Source organism: Urocitellus parryii, chromosome 5 (assembly GCF_045843805.1).
Source record: "Urocitellus parryii isolate mUroPar1 chromosome 5, mUroPar1.hap1, whole genome shotgun sequence".
Taxonomy (NCBI): Eukaryota; Metazoa; Chordata; class Mammalia; order Rodentia; family Sciuridae; genus Urocitellus; species Urocitellus parryii.
Genome location: NC_135535.1, coordinates 162,046,553 through 162,067,788, shown reverse-complemented (window position 1 = coordinate 162,067,788; position 21,236 = coordinate 162,046,553). Strand labels below are relative to the sequence as shown.

Sequence of the window (21,236 nt, the reverse complement as noted above, 5' to 3'; positions counted from 1 at the left end):
TTAGGGCCTTAACAAGCAAAACTACAAAGAACACTGCCCAAGCAACTTCCACATAGGGAGTGCACTTCTCAATCATTCCTCTAAGGTGGGGTGTCAAGAAAGTTTTCTAGGGCAACTCCAGAGGGCTGGCAGGAGGCTGGGCTAGGTAGGCCAGAGAAGGAGGAAGGGAGGGAAGTGTGTGACTGAAGAAACTGGGCCATGTGAGAAAGATGCCCACTTCCTCAGTCCTCCAATCTCAAGTCAGAATCCACAGAAAAGGCCAGAGGTTTGTAGGAGGAAGGAACAGCTAAAGAGAACCCAGTCAAAACAGGGATATGTTCTTTAAAAGTGAACTGCATGAGTCCACCACATGAGTGGCAAATGTCCAACCTTATAGTTCAGACAGGTGGATAAAAATGAAACATTAGCTGGCACATGGTGCACACCTATAATCCCAACAATTTGGGAAGTTGGGGGCAGGAGGATCGCGATTCTAGGCCAGCCTGGGCAACTTCAAGAGATCCTGTCTCAAAATAAAAAAATAAAAGGAGTCAGGGTTGTAGCTTAGTGGTAGAATGCTCCTGAGCTCAATTTCCAGTACCAAAAAAAGGAAACATGAACACATTTTTATTTTTTGCCTATTAAATTTGAAAAAAAATTAAGATATAAATCTGAACCAGTTTTCTAGAGGGCCACTTAGTAACAAGTATAAAATATATTAAAAAATGTCCATACCATGGACCCAGCAATTCCACTTCAAGAAATCACCCGTAAGAACATAATCAGATGCTCCCAAAGAAATAAAGCAAAGTGATGGGTGAGATAAAGTTTGGGAGATATATGTGAGACTACCATAGCGCTGTCAAAGGACATATGTTAGGGGCTGGGATTGTGGCTCAGCAGTAGATCCCCCCCCCCTAGCATGGGCGGGACCTGGGTTTGATCCTCAGCACCACATAAAAATAAAGGCATTGTGTTGTGTCCATCTACATCTAAAAAATAAATATTAAAAAAGGACATATGGGGCTGGGGATGTGGCTCAAGCGGTATCGCGCTCACCTGGCATGCATGCGGCCCGGGTTCGATCCTCAGCACCACATACCAACAAAGATGTTGTGTCCGCCGAGAACTAAAAAATAAATATTAAAAATTCTCTCTCTCTCTCTCCCCTCTCTCACTCTCTTTAAAAAAAAAAAAAAGGACATATGTTGACAAAGGAAGACATTTATGATATAGCACCATGCCAAAGTTTTTGAAACTGTACACATAAGTATACTTTGGAGACATCATGGGTTCAGTTCCAGGCCACCACAATAAAGAAAAAAATCAAAACAAAACAAGTCACTCAAATTCTTTGATTTCCCAGGGCATATAAAAGTTGTGTTTACATAATAGTATAGCTAAAGTGTGCAATACCATCATGTCTATAAAACAATGTAAATACTTCAGTTCAAAATGTTCATTGCTAAAAAATGCTAATAATCATCTGAGCTATTGGAAAAATGATGCCAATAGATTTGGCTTGCCACAAACCTTTGATTGGTAAAGAATGCCATATTGAGGCTGGGCGTATAGCTTAGCATGCATGTGACCCTGGATTCCATCTCTAGCATCACACACACAAAAAGTATCTGTGCAGCACAATGAAATGAAATATGACTGTATAGTATTGTATTAAAACACATTTCTATAAAATATACAAATCTATCCACGGAAAGACAACTGGAGGATCTTATATCAAAAGGCTAAAGATAAACATCGGTCACAGTGGCAGCAGCTTGGGAAGCTGAGGCAGGAGGGTCGTGAGTTCAAAGCCAGCCTCAGCAACTTAGTGAGACCCTATCTCTAATAAAATACAAAACAGGCTGGGGATGTGGCTCAGTGGTTAAGCATCCTGGGTTCAATCCCCAGTACCAAAACAAACAAACAAAAGGCTAATTATAAAATCTTGTATCTCTAGCAGATTAGAAATAGTTTTTTGTTTTTTCCTTTTGGGGGGGGGTTATGTTTCCCACATTCTACAATCAGCATATGTTATTTCTGTAATTAAATGACATTATTTTTTAAAAATGAACAAATTGATCGAATGTAGGATTTTTCTGAAACAATCAGACACTACAGCCCCTGCATCATCCAGATTCTAAAAATAAATTCCTAAATCTATTTTTCCCTCTGAAGTCTCTTCTCCTTCAGCAGATACACATAAATGGGCCCAGGACAGGGCCATGTGGCCCTTTTCTCTTTGCCTCCACCTCAAAATGCCTCTGCATTTCTTAGTTTCTTTCCCACATAACATATCAAGGCAGAGAATGTATCTGGCCCTGAGATTTTAAAAGCAAAACACTACGTACCAGACAACCACCCTCAATCCCCACCCCACGTCCAACAATTATTGAGCTGGGCGTCTGGCCCAACTGGGGACCAGCTGCTGTGTGTCTGAGATCTATGAGGCACTGTTTTATTTGCAAATTCCCCATTCTGCTGTGGATGCTCTTCCAAGTTCTCAACTGGACTCTGAGTAACTTAGCTGGGGGTAGTCCCCAGAGTAGAGTGTGAGGACATCATCTCCCCTTCCTGGCCCAGGTAGCCAAAGAGCCCTGAAAATCTGCAGTGGGTCTCAGACACTGACCAGGACTGATGCTCCTCATGAGTCCCTTCCTCTCAGACACAGCCAAAGCCAGCTCAATAGAGTGAATAAGGAGGTGTCATGCAATGAATCTTGTTGCATATCTATCCTGATCCTTGACCTTAAAAGCAGCAAAGTGCAAACAGTTGTTTATTCAAACTGCCATTTGATTATGTTAAAACCCAGTTCCTGAACTCAGAGAGAACCTTCTTTCTGATGGGTACAAGCTTCCTGTCAAAAACAGTTAATTTTAATTTTTCCACTGAGCTCAACCTCAAAGTGGGGTTGATTGCTACTCAGCAATGATGGACTGCATTAGGGGAAGCTTTAATTGAGTGCAGATCTGGGTTCCAAAAGCATAATGTTTGTTGTATACATACTTTGGGACAAAAAGAAAAATGAAAAGCAGACCTTTCTGAGGAAAAATTGAAAGCAGAATGTGTTCCACTGTCAGGATGCCAGCACCAAGGCAGCTGGAGGCCTTGGTGGAACTCCCCACTGCCCCACACCACAGCTCGACAGGCTGTTTACAAATGTTTCTAAAGGCTCAACGCCTGTGCTCAGGTCTCTCCTTCCCAAACTCTAGACACCATCATGGTTCCTCTCACGGCAAACAAAAAGCTCCAAGAAACTAGTAGAGACAGCAGCACCACTGGAGAGGGGCCATGGCATGTGCTTCTGATGCAGGACTCCTCTCAGCCCAGGGTGTTGGTCCCTATTGCCATCCAATATGGCACTTCAGTTCACATCCTTTTCCCAGTGGCCTTGAGATGAGGTTTCAGCTGAAGCACAATGCCACTCCTGTCCTCTTATTATTAGGGTTCCAGACCCATGTCACCTCTTCCCTGAGCTGCAGGCTGGTCTCTGTGCTATTGAGGGAGATGTCTTCTTAAAGCCAGATCTGGTTGTCACACTGTGACATCACCCTAGTCCAAACCTCCTTCCTCTTTTGCCCATACAACTGCAGAAGCCTCCAGCAGACCTCCTTGCTTCTGCTTTTGGTCCCTCTTTAATCCCACTCCACACATCAGCCAGACTGATCTTTATAAAAGGCCAACCGTGCTCTCCCTTCCCTTAAAGCCCTCTAAGGCTTAGAATAAGATCCACACTCTTTCCTGTGGCTTGCAGAGCACACCAGGATCCCACCTCTGCCCTCTGCTACAGCCTCACGGGTCTCCTTTCTCAGCACTTGTTCCTTCAGCCTGAATGAAACACTCTCCCCCTCCCTTACTTCAATGCCACCTCCTGGCAGAGGCCTATACTGACCATCCTACCAAAAGCAGGACCATGGTCATTCTGCATCCTGTGACATGGCTCTAGTTCCTTCACAGCTCTTACTACTGAGATCTTATTTGTTTGTTATTTGCTATGTCTAGTAGAACCTGAGTTTCCCAAGGGACCATGAGTAACCTCTTCCCTGCTGTAACATCAGCACCAGAACAGTGCATGATACCAACATCAGCACCAGAACAGTGCGTGATACCCAATGGATTCTAAATCACTATTTGGAGATAAAAGTTTGACTGCAGAAAGTAACAAACATTTCCTGAAAGGCCTGCATTATCTCCAGCCTCTATATCTCAGGTTGTGAATTCCTTGGTGTGGTCTTCTCTTGCCTCTCTCTTCCCCTCCATCACCAAATGCTGACCCTTGTGGTGGGGCAGTCTCAAGGAGGAGCCCCCTCCCCAAAAGCTCCCCAACCAACCTGCCTTCCCAGCAACAACTCCTGCTTCCTCTGATAGTCTACCATGTTGCCTTTCTGTCTAGTCATGTTCCAAGGCCACAGGTCCTTGCTCTTCTTTCTTGGAAATTCTTGTCTAGAAAACTAAATGACTGGGCTGGGGTTGTGGCTCAGTGGTAGAGCACTTGCCTGGCACACGTGAGACCCTGGGTTCAATCCTCAGCACCACATACAAAAATAAACAAGTGAAATAAAGGTGTTGTGTCCAACTACAACTAAAAAATAAATATTAAAAAGAAAGAAAACTAAATGACTTCTCTGCCAGCTTCAGGAACTTCCCCCAAGTAACTCAAACAATGGGATACTCAAAAACTGACCTCAGAACAATGCTTTACTCAACTAGGCCAAGGACTCACCAAAGTAACTGTTTCACATTGTGCCCACCAACCCTGTGAAAATTTTGCCCAATCTCAATCAAAATCTCACAAAGACCAGCCTTTAGCTATTCTTTCTAGTCCTGACCTGAAAAACCCTATATGTATCCCGAAGATTCAGAGAAGAGGCCTCTTTAAGGGGTCTACTGGGGCTCTATGAAATCGGCCCAGATGAATGGGTTATCCTGGAAGCCTTTTGGGGATCTGGCTGGCCCAGTCCAGCAGGAGGGTTCAGTGCCAGATTTAGCTGGATTTGGTAAATGATGAAAAAATGGATGAATGAATAGCTCAGTCACACCATCCTCCAATCCTGCCGAAACAGAGGGATGAAAAGACCAAATGGCGTGAATGGCCCCTGGGTCAGTCTAAGCAGGGCTTTGGGGCTTCATTTGAAATCACCTTATTTTAGGAACCGGAATTGAGTGAAGAGAGCCTTGGATGGTCCTCCAAAGTCCCTCACCTCCATCCACCCCAAAGTCCACACCACTCGCCCCCCTCTGCGCCCAGTCCCTCATGGCAGACCAACCTTTCTCCCTTGTGCCCAGGGCGACGGCGCTGGACCGCTACGGGCTGCAGAAGGCGGGCTTCACGCACGTGCTGAACGCGGCCCACGGCCGCTGGAACGTGGACACGGGGCCCGACTACTACCGCGACATGCCCATCGAGTACCACGGCGTCGAGGCCGACGACGTGCCCACCTTCGACCTCAGCGTCTTCTTCTACTCCGCAGCTGCCTTCGTGGACTCGGCTCTCCAAGACGATCGCAGTAAGAGGCCCGGCCCGGCCCCGCCCCGCTCCCAGCCCCACAAGAGGCCCCGCCCCCAGCCCCGGCCCCGCCCCACAAGAGGCCCCGCCCCCTGAGGGCGCCTTGAAAACGTGGTTTTCGTATCCAAGGCTCTAAGGTTGCATGTGGTTGATGAGAAGACCTCTGAGCCTCCGGAGGTTGTCATGGTTTGAGGACCAGCCTCACTGAGCACGCTACTGGTGGGGTTCCGACTTTGATGACTGAGGAATCGGAATAGTGAGAGTTTAGAGCGAAGGGCTATCATTAGGTCTAAGAAAGTGTTCCCTGAGGAGTATCAGCCATCCTTCAAAAGGAAAAGGCAGGGTCTCGGGTATAGCTCAGTGGTAGAATGCTTGCCTATTGGAGGCTCTGGGTTCAGTCCCCAGCCCCCCCACCCCTTCCCCCCAAAAAGGAGCCAAGATCCTAGCCAGGTTCAGGGTGGGTATCTATGGAGAGACTTTAAATTCTTCTAGTCTCACTAAATTCCAAGCGCACATCCTCCTACCCTCTAACACTCCGTGTAGCAAGACCTCCCATAGCAAGTTGACAACCTTGGCTAAATTGTATCTGAGAATTTGAGTTTTGTACTTGGAATGTTCAAGTTTCCCAGCGTTGATTATCCATCTTCTAAATCATAGTACTAGTCCTTGTGCTCAAAAATACAGTTTTAGCTGCCCTAATTTAGGAAAGGCTACAGGCTATTCTGGAGAAGAGGGCACAGCCAAGGCATGTACCAGGGAAAACAATAGGCAATTATTGCTGCATATTGCATTATTGCATTCCACAGAGGCCAGAAGGACTTTAACTCCCTAATCTGGGCTCTGACTTCAGCCCCATGTGTCACACTCCTTTCTGGGGACATCACATAATTCAGGGTATCCAGTTACTGAAAGCCTTTCTTGCTGTAAAGGTTGGAATCACAAGGCTCACTGACTGACCGACTGACCTGCTTCAGGAATTTGCAACCTGGGGTTGGGCCTAGGCCAGTTCTGCTGGACAGTCATCCCACAGTGGCCCTAGCTCTACAGCCAGCCATAGCTACTAACAATTTGTCATTATCAATGGTTCAGAAAGCAATGTCACTATGGGATAAAAACCCTTGGAACTGAAGTGCTTGTGTTAAAAGATGTCTCAATTCTAAGTCATTTTTTTTGCAAGTCTACTTATGGATTATCTTTTGTGTTCTGCACATTCTGGATTTCCAAGCAGGATGAAAAAAGTAATTGAACTCTGACTCATCACCATAAGGTAAAGTTTGAAGTTAACTGAAAACACATTTGACATGAAAAAACAAAAGCCTACAACAGTTCAATCTTTCAGTTTCTGTTTTATGTGCTTGCTTGCCATTTCTATGTCTTAGAACTCCCCCTTAATGGAAGAGACCTGGCAGACTTTGGAGAAGACAAGACTGGGTTCAAATTCCTGTTGCAAAACTTACTAATGATGTGATTTCTCTGAGCCTTGGTGTCTCCATCTGGTGATGAAAATATTTACCTTGTGAGGTTATAATGAAGATCAGCAGTAACACACATAAAGCACTTGGCATAGAACCTGGTGCACAGCAGGCTTTCGGATGCATTTGATAAAAAGAGGTCGTGTACTGTGAAGCATATAACTTCTCCAGCATATGCATATCATCATAATAAAGTTTCCAATCCTAAAAAAAAAGAAAGAAAAGAAGGAAAAAAGACATTCCAACTTTGAACTTGTATGATATACTCACATGAAAGCTTGTTTTAGGTTCCTGGCACAGCATTTGAGAGGCTGCCCCCACTGCCAGATCAGGAAAGAATCAAGATCTAGAGTCACATGTTTAGACCCAGAGAGATCACAGAGCACCAATGAGGATGTTTCAGGCTGGTGTGGGTTGTGACCCTTAAACCAGGAGGGCGAAAGTACCCAGCAATGGAAGGGTCAAGAAGGAAGAGAGCCGGGTGCCGTGGCACACACCTGTAATTCCAGTGGCTCAGGAGCCTGAGACAGGAGGATAACAAGTTCAAAGCCAAACTCAGCCAAGGCAAGGCCCTAAGCAACTCAATGAGACTGTCTCTAAATGCAATACAAATTAGGGCTAGGGATATAGCTCAGTGGCCGAGTGCCTCTGAGTTTAATCCTTGGTACCCCAAAAAAGAAAAAGAGGGAAGAGGATATATAGAGAGGCTAGAGGATGTGCAAGCAACCAGATTGATTGGAAGGGTGTGGGGCCTAGATCAGCTGGGCAGAATCAGGGAGCAGGATGTGACAGCATTGTCAGGTGGGAGGCTGGGCTCCATTCTCAGTGCCCTTTGCCCCTGAATGTCTACAGACTTCCTCAGCCCAAAGCATCAAATATCAATCCTTCAGAACCACGCAGAGCAGAAACAAATGAAGGTGTCCGAGTGTAAGGCAATGGGATGTAGGGACAGGACTGAAGAAAGTCCTGTGCCCCCGTCAAAACCAGCAGCTGCTGCTTTATTCCAGTCAGTGTTTCTTGTGAGGATAATGAAAACATGGTAGAATTTCTGACTTTTCAGGAAAAGTCTCCAATCTGGATTTTACTGTAAAATCACTCACATTTGTTGACAGCAAATTGATATTTCTTAAAATACAGGAGAGGGCAAAACCAAAGCAAACCAATGGCCATCAGCTCGTCACCTGTGCCCTGAATGGTGCAGAGTAACAAAACAAAATGCTTATTAGCTTAGCAACAGCACTGCCATAGAGAAAGCAGATGACAGGTGCTTGGCCTCCCTGCCACGCGTGCAGTGGGTAGCCTGGTTTTGTCTAGTCATGCACTGGAAAACCCAGGGACACTTTTGTGGCATTTCAGAGGCAGATCCAGTCGTGTGTTTCTTATTATACTCCTGATGTAAGAGGTGTTGATGGGTAGTCTGGCCCAAAGGCAGGCCTCTCTCTTTCCTCCCTCCTTCCTGTCTTTCCTGTCCTCCATTGACTCCTTTCAGCCAAGGGTACACTGTTCCCTCTCCCTGTCCCTCACAGCCAGTCATGCTCACTCTTTTTTTTTTTAATTTAATTTTTAATTTTTTTTTTTGTGATGGGATTGAACCTAGTGCCTTGCACATGCTATGTGTTCTTTTTTTGGCACTGTTGATTGAACCTGGGAGCACTCCATCACTGAGCTACATCCCTAGTCCTCCCCGCTTCTTTTGGTACTGGGGATTGAACCCAGGGCGCTTAACCACTGAACTATATCCCTAGTCCTGTTTTAAATATTTATATATTTGGTACTGGGGATTGAACCCAGCGCCTTGCACCACTCTACCTATCGAGCTATATCCCCAGCCCTTGTTTTTTAATTATGAGACAGGGTCTCACTAAGTTGTCTGAGGGCCTCACTAAGTTGCTGAGGCTGGCCTTGAACTTGCGATCCTCCTTCCTCAGCCTCTCGAGTTGCTGGGATTATAGGTGTGTGCCACTGTTCCCAGTGAACTGCAGCTCTTTTTATTTTCTATTTTGAGAGGGTCTCACTAAATTTCTAACACTGGCCTTAAACTGGCAATCTTCCTACCTCAGCCTCCTGAATCACTGGGATTATAGGCATGTGCCATAGTGCTCAGTATATTCATTCTTTTTAAAAACCATCCCTGGGGCTGAGGTTGTGGCTTAGAGCACTTGTCTAGCATGTGTGAGGCACTGGGTTCGATTCTCAGCACCACATATAAATAAATGAATAAAACAAAGGTTCATCAACATATAAAAAAAAAGTAATAAAAAAATCCCTGATGTGTGTCAGGGAACTGTACTCCTGGCCAATTATCATGCCCAGAGGCCCCACTTCTACCCCCACTCTATGCTGATTTGACCTTCTGAATGAACTCTCCAGAAAGCCTCAATCATGCTCCAAAAATCTTAAGAAATAATCTAGTCTGCCATCCAGGCCTGAGATCTCAGAAAACCAAAGCCTAGAGAAGTCTAGTGACCTGCCCAAGTGAACTCATCCTTCTTCATCAGAAAAAGAACCTGTGACAGAATACATTTGGAGTGCCTTCACTGTTCCCATGTGATTACCAGGGCCTGCCTGAAGATCAAATTTCAGAATCAGCATTGACCCTTGGTTCATCCTTTTTTTCTTTTTTAATTCATGGTACTGGGGAGGAAACCCAGGTCTTCAGGCATGCTAGGCAAGCACTCTACCACTGAGCCACATCTCCAAACTGGTTCCTTGTTTCTTAAATAAACAGTCTTTAGCCTACTGTTGAAGCTCCCTTAAAATCTATTATGGACCCAGTAGGTATGAATAAATAAACAAAGGCTTCTTTTAGCAAGAGGTTGATTCTCTGGCTCTGGTTGATTCCCTAAGCCTTAACCAGACTAGATCACCAAGTGTCTCCTGTCTTCCAATGGCACACACACCCTGGCAGTCCACCAGACACCCTGTTGGTAAGGGGACATAGGAGAAACATTTGATGGAAACTAGCCATTTCCAGATACAGATTTGTGACCTATCAGTGGATCAAAAATCAATTTGGTGGGTGTTTCTTTCTGAAACATTGAATAAATTAGAAATAAATAGAAAATATCAGCTTGCCTTGCAGGCAGTGCAGGTATAGATTACTTTTGACTGACAGGCACACTGGCCATCTGCTTGGGCTCAGATCCTGGGTCTGCCACTCCCTAACTGTGTGACTTGGACAAGTCCCTTCTCTGCACTTCAGTTACCTCATCTGTAAACTGGAGAAAATAACTTCATCAATGTCATTGGGTGACATTGACCACATAAAGTGCTTAGAAGAGAATACAGGTGTCAGCTGTGAATTTCATCCTGCTCTGTTATTTCCTGGGGTTGCGCAGAAAAATTTAGAAGCCAGTGATATAGAAAATGCCAGCTCTGTCAAGGCTGCCTTTGCCGAGGACCCTACCTGTGGCTGGCATCCAACTCACAGTCTCCTGCTTTCTCCATGAGGCCAGTGCTGGGAACAGGCCTTCCCTACTCTACTGATTCCTGCCGCCCAACCCTAGGCTCCAAAGGATGGTGCTTGGCAGGGCCACTGAGCAAAGAGGGAGCAGAGGCCTGAGATTCTGGGGACAGTCCCAGAGGGGAAAGAGAACAGCAGGCTCTTTACCCTAGGAAGGTCCATCTAGTTCTCATGGCTGACAGCATGAATGCGGGGGTCTTGGAAACCAAATTCAACTCCAGGAACTCCTGCCACAACTGAATGTCCCTCCTCCCTCTTTTCCCGCTTTCCCTTCCACCCCCTCCAGCTCCCCTGCGCCTGCCTCCCCCATCTCCCTTACCTTCCGCCTTCCTCTCCCCTCCCCCTCTCACTTAACAGACTTCAGGCTCCCCAAAGGCTTAATGAACTACAGCTTTCGTCTGTTTTAGTATTTAGTCATGACAGGAAGAATTACTCTTTTTGCCAGGAGAGGAAGAAACGCTTTAGTTATCAGCAGTGCTGGCCAGGGGCCAGGCAGCCTCTGGAGCAGCCCGTGGGGATTAGAATGCCAGAGGTAGACATGCGCTGGCCTGGATGCAGCCACACCCCACAAGCACAGTTATGCTGGGCAAGAATGTGGGGCCCCCATCCCCTAAGCCCCAAGTAGCAATAAAGAAGGGGGACCTGCTTCCTGCCTCCCTTTCTGGCCAAGGTGAAGAAGAGAAAGGCCCAGCAACATGGAGATGTAGGATGAGCGGGCCTGGTGAGCTTGTGGAGATCAGTTAAATTGTGATAAAATGAAGAACTATTTACAGAGCACCTCCCTGTGCCAGGCTCTGCCTGTGGAGAGGCCACTGTTGTCCTCACTGTTGATTGGAGTGCGCAGACTTCTCCAGCCGTGTAGGGCTGGAGAGAAGAGCCCAGGTGCTTGGTGTTTAGCACCGCATGGATTTCTCATGCTGCCTTGGTTTCTGACCATCATCACTCTACTGGGCATTGGTCCAATGAGGAAAGTGAGGTGGTGGCAGTGAGATGGACATGCAGAGCCACATCTATGCAGAAGCTAGCTGTCCTTGTATCCTGTGATGCTCCATAAACCCACCAATGTCCATGAGTGTCTTCTTAGACAACTCTTCAGACTTCAGGCCTATGACTCAGGAACAGGGCCGGCACTGGGGTCACACAGCTCAAGCAGTCCCAATGACTGTGACACCAGCAGAGTGATCCCATAGCGACAGGAGAGGGCACCCACTGGCAGTGGTGGGACAGTCAGTTGAATCTCGTTGCTCTGAGCACAGATAAAGCAATGAGATTCTAGTGGCACACAGTAGGGCCTCAAATATATGTTGCATTGAGCTATTCCAAGCAAAAGCTTTCTGGGAAATCTCTAGCAAAATCATTGCGCCCCCATGAGCTTGTTTCCCCATCTGCAAAGGAAGGATGATGATAATGAATCCTTGAAGGTTGGCTGAGCATAAAAGGAGATATGAGCTAGGTGAGCTCTAGAGCGCCACCAAATGGAGGCCTGAGGGATGGGAAGCTTCTGAAGCTCCTGGCTTCTCAGAGAGGCCCAGCTGTGGGCATGGAAGAGGCCAAAGAGCTTTTTCTTCCAGATCTCTGGTTCCCAACTTTTTGGATTCAGAATTCTTTTACACTCTTAAAAATTAGTGAATACCAAAGACGTTTTGTCTATGTAGATTATAGCTATCAATATTTACCCTGAAAAAAAAAACTGAAAAAAATTAAGATATTTGTTCATTTAAACAGACCTATTGTATAGCAACATAATTACATAGTTTTATGAAAAGTTATGTGTTCCAAAATAAGTTAGGGGGAAGAGTGATATTATTTTACATTTTTAACAAATGTCTTCAATGTTAGGTTTAACATAATTCAGTTGTATTCTTATATCTGCTTCTGCATTCAGATTATTGTGATAACTTCTTTCAGTTGAAATATTTAAAGAAAATACAGCCTTAATTATATATGTAGTTGGACAAGGGAGGAATATTTTAATAGGCTTTTGAGATAATTGTGGATAGTCTTCTTTGAAACTGCACCAAATCTCCACAAACAAAATATTTTAAGGTCACTTGTGATGTGGAATCAGAAACCATATCAATGAACTTCATATACTCTCACATTAAACTCCACTGGTCTGTCTTAAGTGGATCTTTTGATATAACATTAAAATGTCCTACACTGTTCATTTGAAAATACTAGTTCACTAAGTTATGTGGTTCTTTCAAATGCTGACATTTTTCATTGCAGATTATCCAAAAAGTCACACTTGTTAATATCACCATCTACCTTAAAGGAAAAAAAAATCATAATGTATTAGGAAACTGTCCATCTCATAGTGATGGATACAAGTTTTCCAAAATTCTAATTTTTGCTTGAAATTCTGCATTTTATCACCAGCAACAAATACGTCAGTTGTTTTCTTTGACATGACAGGCTCACTTGGTTCACTTTTGAGAAGAGGACTGCTAAATTCCCAAGTTTGAATACCCATGGTTTTTCTGTCATTTGTTCACTCAAGGAAAAATGTGTTTCCTGAAAACAGCAGCTATTCAGCTCGCATCTCAATCAGCTTGCATGTGCTTTTCCTTGAGACAACCATTGTACTTCAGTATGTGGCCAAAGTGCTTTATGTATACATCCCATTTCATCACATGGAATATTAAGAAGTACACCCAGGGGCTGGGATTTGATAAAACTAATTTTTACTGCTTCATCGAAATTATTCTTAAGGGAAATTGCTGTTTGCCCCCTGAGAGTGTGTGGGGGCAGGCAAAGCAATTTGCTTACTAGTCTAACTGGTGCCTGTGCCATGATCCCTGCTAAGACAGCAGAAGTTCTGCACACCATTGCCTTTGTGATGGTCACAAAGGCAATGTCAGCATGCATGTCAACACAGTCAGACAAATATCACCACAGTACGATGGATGATGGAAATCGTATTGACTCCATGCATCTCCTGAAAGTTTCCTGGGAACTCCCTGGGATCTTGGAACACACTTAGAGAACAGCTAGAATAGACAATACTGTAGCTAATTTAAATTTGAAGAATGTTCATCCCTTTCCTTTGGCACATGACAGTAAAACTACTTTCATTTTTTAAAAAACTCAACCATGTAATTTTATAGAATTAGATTTGCTCACTGCTGATCTGATTTTGCTCCCCTCCTTGACAGTTGAGGAAATTAGAGCTCCAGAGGCTGAGTGACTTACCTATTTGTTAGCTAACTGGCAATGAGTGGCAGAATCCAGTCTGGAACCCAGGTCTGCAAGAGATCAGGCCAGGGTAATATGGGCCCCACTGGCTACATGGATGCTCAAGGATGCCAAGCAAGCAGACCATGCCCTCTGGGCTGCAGAAAGGGCCATCGGGGATGAGGCAGCTCTCCTTATCCAGGGTCAAATCTAGCAGCACTGCAGATAACGTAAAAAGCATCCGTATCTCTCCACTCCACATGTAGCCCACGCATGGGATGGTCATTCCAGGGTCTTCCAGGGAATGCATTCTGTCTATAGTTGCTTATCTCTACAGAGGAATTTCATTTTAGACACATACACACACACACACACACAAAATTAAACGAATCTTTCATATACAGATTGATAAAAATGTCCAAGATATATTGTTAAATGAAAAAGCAAGGTATGGAAAAGGATGTAGAACTTTGCCTTTGAGGGAAAAAAAAGAAGAAAAATAAATCTTTTTCATTATGCATATGCACTGGTTCCTCTCTGGAAGAAAAAATTGATAACGTCTGTTGCTCCTGGGAGCTGAGGCACTGGAGTCTTTTCAGGGCATCCTTTAGTAGTTTTTGAAATTTGAACCCTAGTGCCTACCCTATGCAACATAATAAATGAGCATTAAGCACACACACACACACACACACATACAAACCCATAAAATCATTTCTTCAGCACACTGACTTGGGAGTTCTCACTTAGAGGTACTCAGGCAAGTGAGAGCCTGAACTTCATTTCCCTCTTCCCCTTCCTTACCAAGGCAACAGTAACATCTCCTATCTATCTATCTATCTATCTATCTATCTATCTATCTATCTATCTATCATCTATCTATCTATTTAGTGCTGGGGATTGAACCTAGAGGTGCTTTACCACTGACTTAAGTCCTAAGTCCCCAGCCCTTTTATTTTTTATTTATTTTTTAAAAATATTTATTTCTTGGTGTAGATGGACACAACACAATGCCTTTATTTTTATGTGGTGCTGAGGATGGAACCCGGTCCTGCCTGTGCTAGGCAAGCACTCTACCGCTGAGCCACAATCCCAGCCACCAGCCCCCTGCCCTTTTATTTTTTGAGACAGGATCTCACTAAGTTGCTGAAGCTGGCTTTGAACTTGCAATTCTCCTGCCTCAGCCTCCTGCACCACCGTGCCCAGGAACTAATGCCATTTATTGAGTTTTTAATGGGTTCCAAGCAGCATACAAAGTATGTTATGTACAAATTACCTTCACAAAGACAAAGGAACCATGAGAGTTTCCCCCATGCACATGGGGAGCTGTGGGTGTAGCCAGGCTGTGGGTGAGAGCTGAGTGAGCCAATCAGGACTGAGCAGGCCTCCCTGGGCCTCATGCAAGGCCTTCTCCACAAGCCACACCACCTCTTCAGTGTGGATTTTCTTCTCTCAATTCCATCTGCAGATAAGATCCTGGTTCACTGTGCCATGGGCCGGAGCAGATCGGCGACACTGGTCCTGGCCTACCTGATGATCCACAGGAACATGACTCTGGTGGATGCCATCCAACAAGTGGCCAAGAATCGCTGCGTCCTACCCAACCGGGGCTTTCTGAAGCAACTTCGAGAACTGGACAAGCAGCTGGTTCAGCAGAGGCGACAGACCCAGCGTGGGGACTGCCAGGGGGAGCCATAGGACCCTCTTCACCGCCACGCATAGACTCTTGGGATGGAGAAAGAAAAGCTGAAATGGCGCTGCCCCATGACATTGGTCACAGAGAAGGGACAGCAAAACCAAAGCTTAACTTTTTCCTAATAATCTTATTAAACTTCCCAGTGTGTGCTGGGAGCCGGGAGGCTTCAGAGCCGCCTCCAGGCGGAGTCCAGGCCTCAGCCCCGTGGGGGGAGACTGGCGCCCGGCTCAATTGGTTACAGATGAGAGCACCGTTCTGCAGTCTCCTGTAATTTTTTCTCCCTCTTCTTTTTTTAAAAGATGGAAACAGAAAAGGATTTAAAAATGTGTGGGAATTGTGTTGTGATTAAATGTTTGGCTTTGTCTGAAAGTCACATTCTTATAAAAAAATAATTTAAAAATAGAACTTGATTTTCTATAAACACAGAAAATTCCTGTGCAGCTGTGTTACAGGAGAGCTTTCACAGGTATCAGGGCCTCTGGGAGCCACCCCGCATTCTTTCCCCATGGAATCCCCAGGTCACCATTCACAGATGCTGCTGGCCTGGCAGGGGTGGGGAGTAGGGTCCTGAGCCCCTTAGAAGCCCCTGCCCTTGGCTTCTTGCCTGCCTCAGGGAGCCAGGGCTCTTCTGAATGGTGGCCAGAGCTGCCACTACTCAGACAAATTCAATAAATTGTGGCAAATTTGGACAAGCAAGAGTTTTGGCTTTATAATTTTGTACAAAGAGGGAAAGGAGGAGACACCCTTCAGCAGACCAGGACTGTGTCTCTAGCCAGAGCAGCTGGGGCTGGTTTGTTTTCAGTCACACCAGGAAGTATTTGTAAAGGGGTTTGATGTGGAATGGAAGGATGGGGCAGTCAGGGGGGCTCAAGGGTGAGCTAAGCCACTCACTGTGAGCATGTGTGCTCTTCATTCTTGAGAAAATAGTAGCAGCACCAAGTGGGTTGTGGTGGCTTCTAGAGCCAGGAACCTGAACCAGACTGAACCCAAAGAGAGAGAGGGGTCGGGGCAGGGGGGTGGGGGTGGGGTCCTGGCAGCCAATGACCAGAAAGGGAAACCACCTGGATAAAGCCAAGAGAGTGTGCTAAAGGCCTACTGGGAAACAATGGAAAGGCGCTGGGTCTCCAGTTTGGTTGTGGTTCTCAACAGAATGAAAGAGGAAGTTCTTATGGGAGGGGAGGTAAGAGTCCAGGGATTCAGCAGCTGGATAAAGTCACCCAAGAGTCTCCCTGTGACCTCAGGGAAGCTGTTCTGCTTGCTGTGTCCTGGGCCCTTGTGCCTGGACCTGATTCCCTGGGACTGTCCTGGTTCTGCTCTGGGAGGGTCACCTTGGCCCAGGAGAAGACTTGGTCCTCTGATGAACATGCACATGGAGGGGATTCCCCTGAGAGTCCCCACTCTCTGCCTGTGTTAAAGATATTGGGCTTCTAGTAAATTAAAAACCTGAAACATTGTAAAGGAGTTGCAAAGCAAAAAGGCAAAGTTGAAATGGAAATATGAATGTTCAGTAAATTGGTCTATCTTGGTGATAAGATCAAAAAGGAGAGATGTTCCCTCTGAAATTGTGACAGGTCTGAACTAGAGAGAGGTAGGGCTGGATCAGCCAAAACTCATGTGATTGTGAGAGAGCGAACAGAATGGGAGGGGCATAATGACCAAGGGTGATGGAATTGCTTAATGACTCAGATTGGGGTGTAATTGGAGCCATGTATGGGCTCTTGGGAAAGAGATGCAGACCAAAAGGGACTGGGCTCAGAGTGATCTCTACTAGGCTTCCGTAGCATGGCATCCCGATGACTGCCCTCTGAACTGTTTTCTCTTAGGTCTGATATTCTGTGCCCAGACACAAATCAATATTTCTATTTTAATAAACTATTTACATTTAAGTGAATTTACATGTAGGGAGGATGTGTTTTCTTGAGCACCTACCATCCCCCTATGCCACCATCTCTTTGTGGGGCAGAGCCCTGCTGAGGGCAGAAGCAAGAGAGAACTTAACACTGGAGGGTCTGGACTCTTCTGGTGACTCCTGAGAGCCAGTCAGGAGAAAGGAGGAACAGTTTTTCCAATTGTGTCTCACATCTTCACAAGTAAAATATTCAATCAATGAGTATTTGTTGAGAATGTACCACACATGACAACGGTTGCATTATAAGAGGTCAAAAATAAAAACAAAAGTGTGGGTTGTAATAAAATGCAATGAGGGAAACGGGTGCTTAGGTGGAAAGCAACGGGGAGAGTAGGGGGAGCAATCCACTTTAGAAGTGGGGTGGTGAAGGGCAACCTCTCAGGGAGAGTAAGCTTAGGCTTGACGTTGTACATCTTGCCAAGGAGGAGAGAGCATTCTAGTCTGAGGAACTGCCCGTCAGGTGAGGGAGAGTGCAAGAAAAGGGGTGGTGGGGCTGGAGATGTGGCTCAGCGGTAGCGCGCTCGCCTGGCATGCGTGCGACCCGGGTTCGATCCTCAGCACCACATACCAACAAAGATGTTGTGTCCGCCGAGAACTAAAAAATAAATATTAAAAATTCTCTCTCTCTCTCTCTCTTTAAAAAAAAAAAAAAAAAAAAAGGGGGTGGAGAGGTTGGATTTTATTCCCAGTGCAAAGAAAAACCACTCAAGTGTTTTAAGCAGGGAAATGGTGTGAGCTTTTTCAAGATCACTCCAGAAAGAAAAAAATCATTTGGCCAAAGTATGGAGAATAGGTTATAGGGAACTGAGAAAGGAGACCAGAAGATCAGTTAGGGGGCTGTTATAAGAGAGGGGAAGGTGGCCTGTACAGATAGTGCCAGGGAATTTGCATTCAGGATCATTTTGGAATTATGCGGGAAAAGGAGTGGACTTGCTGAGGGGAGAGAAATGAAGGTTAACGAACTGGGTATCACTGCATTATGGCACGTCCAGAAGACACAGAAAAGGTATCCCAAGTAATTTGATCTGCAACCTAGAGCTCAGAGGAAAGTTCACAACTGGAGATACAAATACTGTGAAGAGGTAGAACTTGAAGTCATCATAGGAGATAGATAAGGAGAAAAAAAGAGAGGATGCTCCAGGCCGGAGTGTTGCAGAACGTGAACTTGTCCAGCCAGGCCTAGGTGGAGGAGGAATCTGGGAAAGGGAACAAAGAAGGTAGCAGGAGTCAGGGAGGCCTGGGCACAGACTCTGAAGTCAATGCTGGGTAAGCGACAGTCCTTGCACTTTCAGTATCTAAGGCTGGCTGCAGAGCCAGCCTTGCTTGCAACAACAAAGGAACCTATATTTATGGAGCACTTAACAGTTTTTACAGCATCATGTATTCATTAGCTAAGCCTTTAAACCAGAGAGGTGACGAGTTACAGCCTTTTCAGAGTTCAATGTTTTAGGAGCCTTTTCACAGGATACAGTGTTTTAGGAGAAAGAGCTGTGATTTGGGAACACCGGGTTTGTTTCAGCTTACAAATTTTAGCTGGGTGAGTTCAGGCAATTAGGTTAGCTTCTTTGAGCCTCCATTTCCTGATCTGTAAATGAAAACGACCACCCCATTTCCCACACAGGGTGAGTGTGGATCAGGTGGAAGCGCTGTTGGTGAAAGCTCTTTGTGACAGTGTTGTGAGTCGTTATTTCTGAAACAGCACATTGGTGAGGAAGGCCAAAGTCTGAGGCCCGAGTCCAAGGGCTGGCACCATTCGAGCTATGAAAGTAGGTTGGTAACAGACAATCCATGTTAGACTCTTGAAGAAAATGAACAAGAACACATTACTGGTTTTTAAAGGTGTGGCCTAATCGTGAATGAATCCCAACCTAAGGGTGAGTGTATTCAGTCATGTTTTCCAGGACCTGTGGTGTCACATTCAGGTCTGAATTTCCCATTGAGTGGGCAGGTGAGGAGAGCAGGGTGCTCCCTGGCCATCCCAACTGTGCAATTTCTCTCCTATGCTAAACCTTTCTGATCCCTCAAGGAATGCTGGGACTTGGGGCCCAAAGATAGCTCCCAGTGACTATGCCACAGTCTCTGTGAGACACAAGGTGTCTGGTCTGATTCTGGTGTGGCAGGTCTGGGACAGTGACTGGGATTTGTCCCTGACCTCCCTAGAGGGCTATAGGGCAGGCATGAGTGGGACATTGGAGCCCTAGCATCCCACAAACCCAAAGGTGTGATCAGCAGGCCACTGCCAAAGGGAATGAGGGGGGGGGGTCCTCCAGCCTTCCCCAAAACTTAAAGCAGCAGGAAAAAAACTGAATCATGAAAGTTTCAAAGTGGGGCTTGTGGGGAGCTGTGTGTTAGGGACCTCATCCTGCCTCCCATGCTTAGGCAGCCTCTTGCCTGATGCTTGGCCACTTCTGACCTGCTGCAACCATGGATTCACACAAGCCGTGAATTTCCCCGTCAGAAGAATGGGGAGCACAGCAACTCTGTCTCCCTTCGCCACAGCAGCCCTTGGAGCCCTCCGGCTTCACTACTGGTGTTGCCAGCTTTGCAGGTGTGGGAGGGAGGGATTTAAGGGTATAATCTGGATATTAAACCCACTACACATGCAAAAACTGAAAGAGAATGACACAGGTGAGAACACAAGGCCAGGCATCCTCCTCCACGTGGGGCCTTTTATAATAGTGCACGCTCTATCCTACCTGTTCAGTGTTTTGGGATCGTTTTAAGGTTTGTATCTATCATCTGTGTTAACACCTAACTATTATGTGTTAAAACAATAGTAGTGACTTGCTCTGCAGAGAGCTGTGAACACCCACTTCTAGACTCATTGCTTGAATAATCAAATGTTTAAACTTTCATGCAAAACGTTTTCTGAATGCCATTAAATAATGTTTGTGAATATTTACTTTTTCCCCTTGGTCTAAACGTTTAGACTAAAGAAAACATACAATCAATCATTCACAACAGAGCAAAGCTTTCACACTTAAATAAATTTTCAAACATACTATACAAAACTGGGTGTTTTGGAATTAATCTTTATAAAAATGAAGCTTGCTATCATGGTACTAGGCTCTGAGGGTGTTTATACAGACTGTACAAACTAAGCAACTAGATATTTGGGATATTTGTGCAGGATCTCTTTGCAAATGAAGATCAAAGTCAAAAAGAAAAAAACAAATTCACTTTATTTTAAAGACAATGATTGGCATACAGAAGGTATGCACTAGCATAAAATAAACTTTCATGAAAAGCATTAAAATCCATTATAAATTAATTTATTAAATAGGTATTTGGTATATGTGATGGTTTTATTAGATATTACTTTTATTTATTGCCAACCCCTCCCCCAAAGTCAAAGCAAATCAGAAAATCTCATAACTCCAATTTACACTAAATAATTTATTTTCCCAAAATGTGTATGTGTTCTGAGATGTGACACATGATACAGTTCAATTGGTCATTCTCTATCAATCATAATATGACAGGACACAAGAGGCTAAAAATGGCTCATCATAATTTATTTTATGTTAAAATGTACAGCTTTTTTTGTTTGTTTTTGTTTTTTGTTTTTTTTTGAAGTAACTGACTAAAAAGATAACAGATAAATACAAGAGTGTCGCTGGCTCCTATTTTATACAAGGATTACGCCTCTCCTGCTTGGCCCTTACTGTCACCCTGTACAGGTACAAAGGCTACAAAAAAGGAAGCAATATAAACAGACACAAATAACTTTTTTGCTTTTTTACATGCGATTTGTAAGCTTAGTTTGAGCTATTCACAAGCTACTTCTCTATTTTTCCTTAAAAAATAACTCCAATATTTTATAAAGATAGAAAAATCTACAGATGGAATGAAAATGTAAAGTTAGAGGCATTTCCATAAAATAGCAACTTTACACCAAATTCACTATTTTTTTAAATTCTGCCAAGTATTTGGACATATATGAAATGTTTCAAAACCTGACAGATAAACACTGAGATATGCTTCATTCAATAAACAGAAGTCTGCATTTATAAAACAGAAAGCTGCCTTTTTCCCCAAAG

The 21,236-nt window shown here is 44.8% G+C and overlaps 1 protein-coding gene across 1 annotated transcript in view; it reads left to right on the top strand.

Moving 5' to 3' along the window:
* The window catches only part of Dusp29 (dual specificity phosphatase 29), a 38,458-nt gene extending 22,181 nt beyond the window's left edge, over positions 1 to 16,277 (top strand). Inside the window, exons 3-4 of the mRNA XM_026390210.1 lie at positions 5,266 to 5,486; positions 15,060 to 16,277. Of these exons, the coding sequence (XP_026245995.1) occupies positions 5,266 to 5,486; positions 15,060 to 15,289 (451 nt within the window). The 3' untranslated portion in view covers positions 15,290 to 16,277. The remainder of the gene's footprint in view (positions 1 to 5,265; positions 5,487 to 15,059) is intronic.
* The last annotated feature ends 4,959 nt before the right edge of the window (positions 16,278 to 21,236 follow it).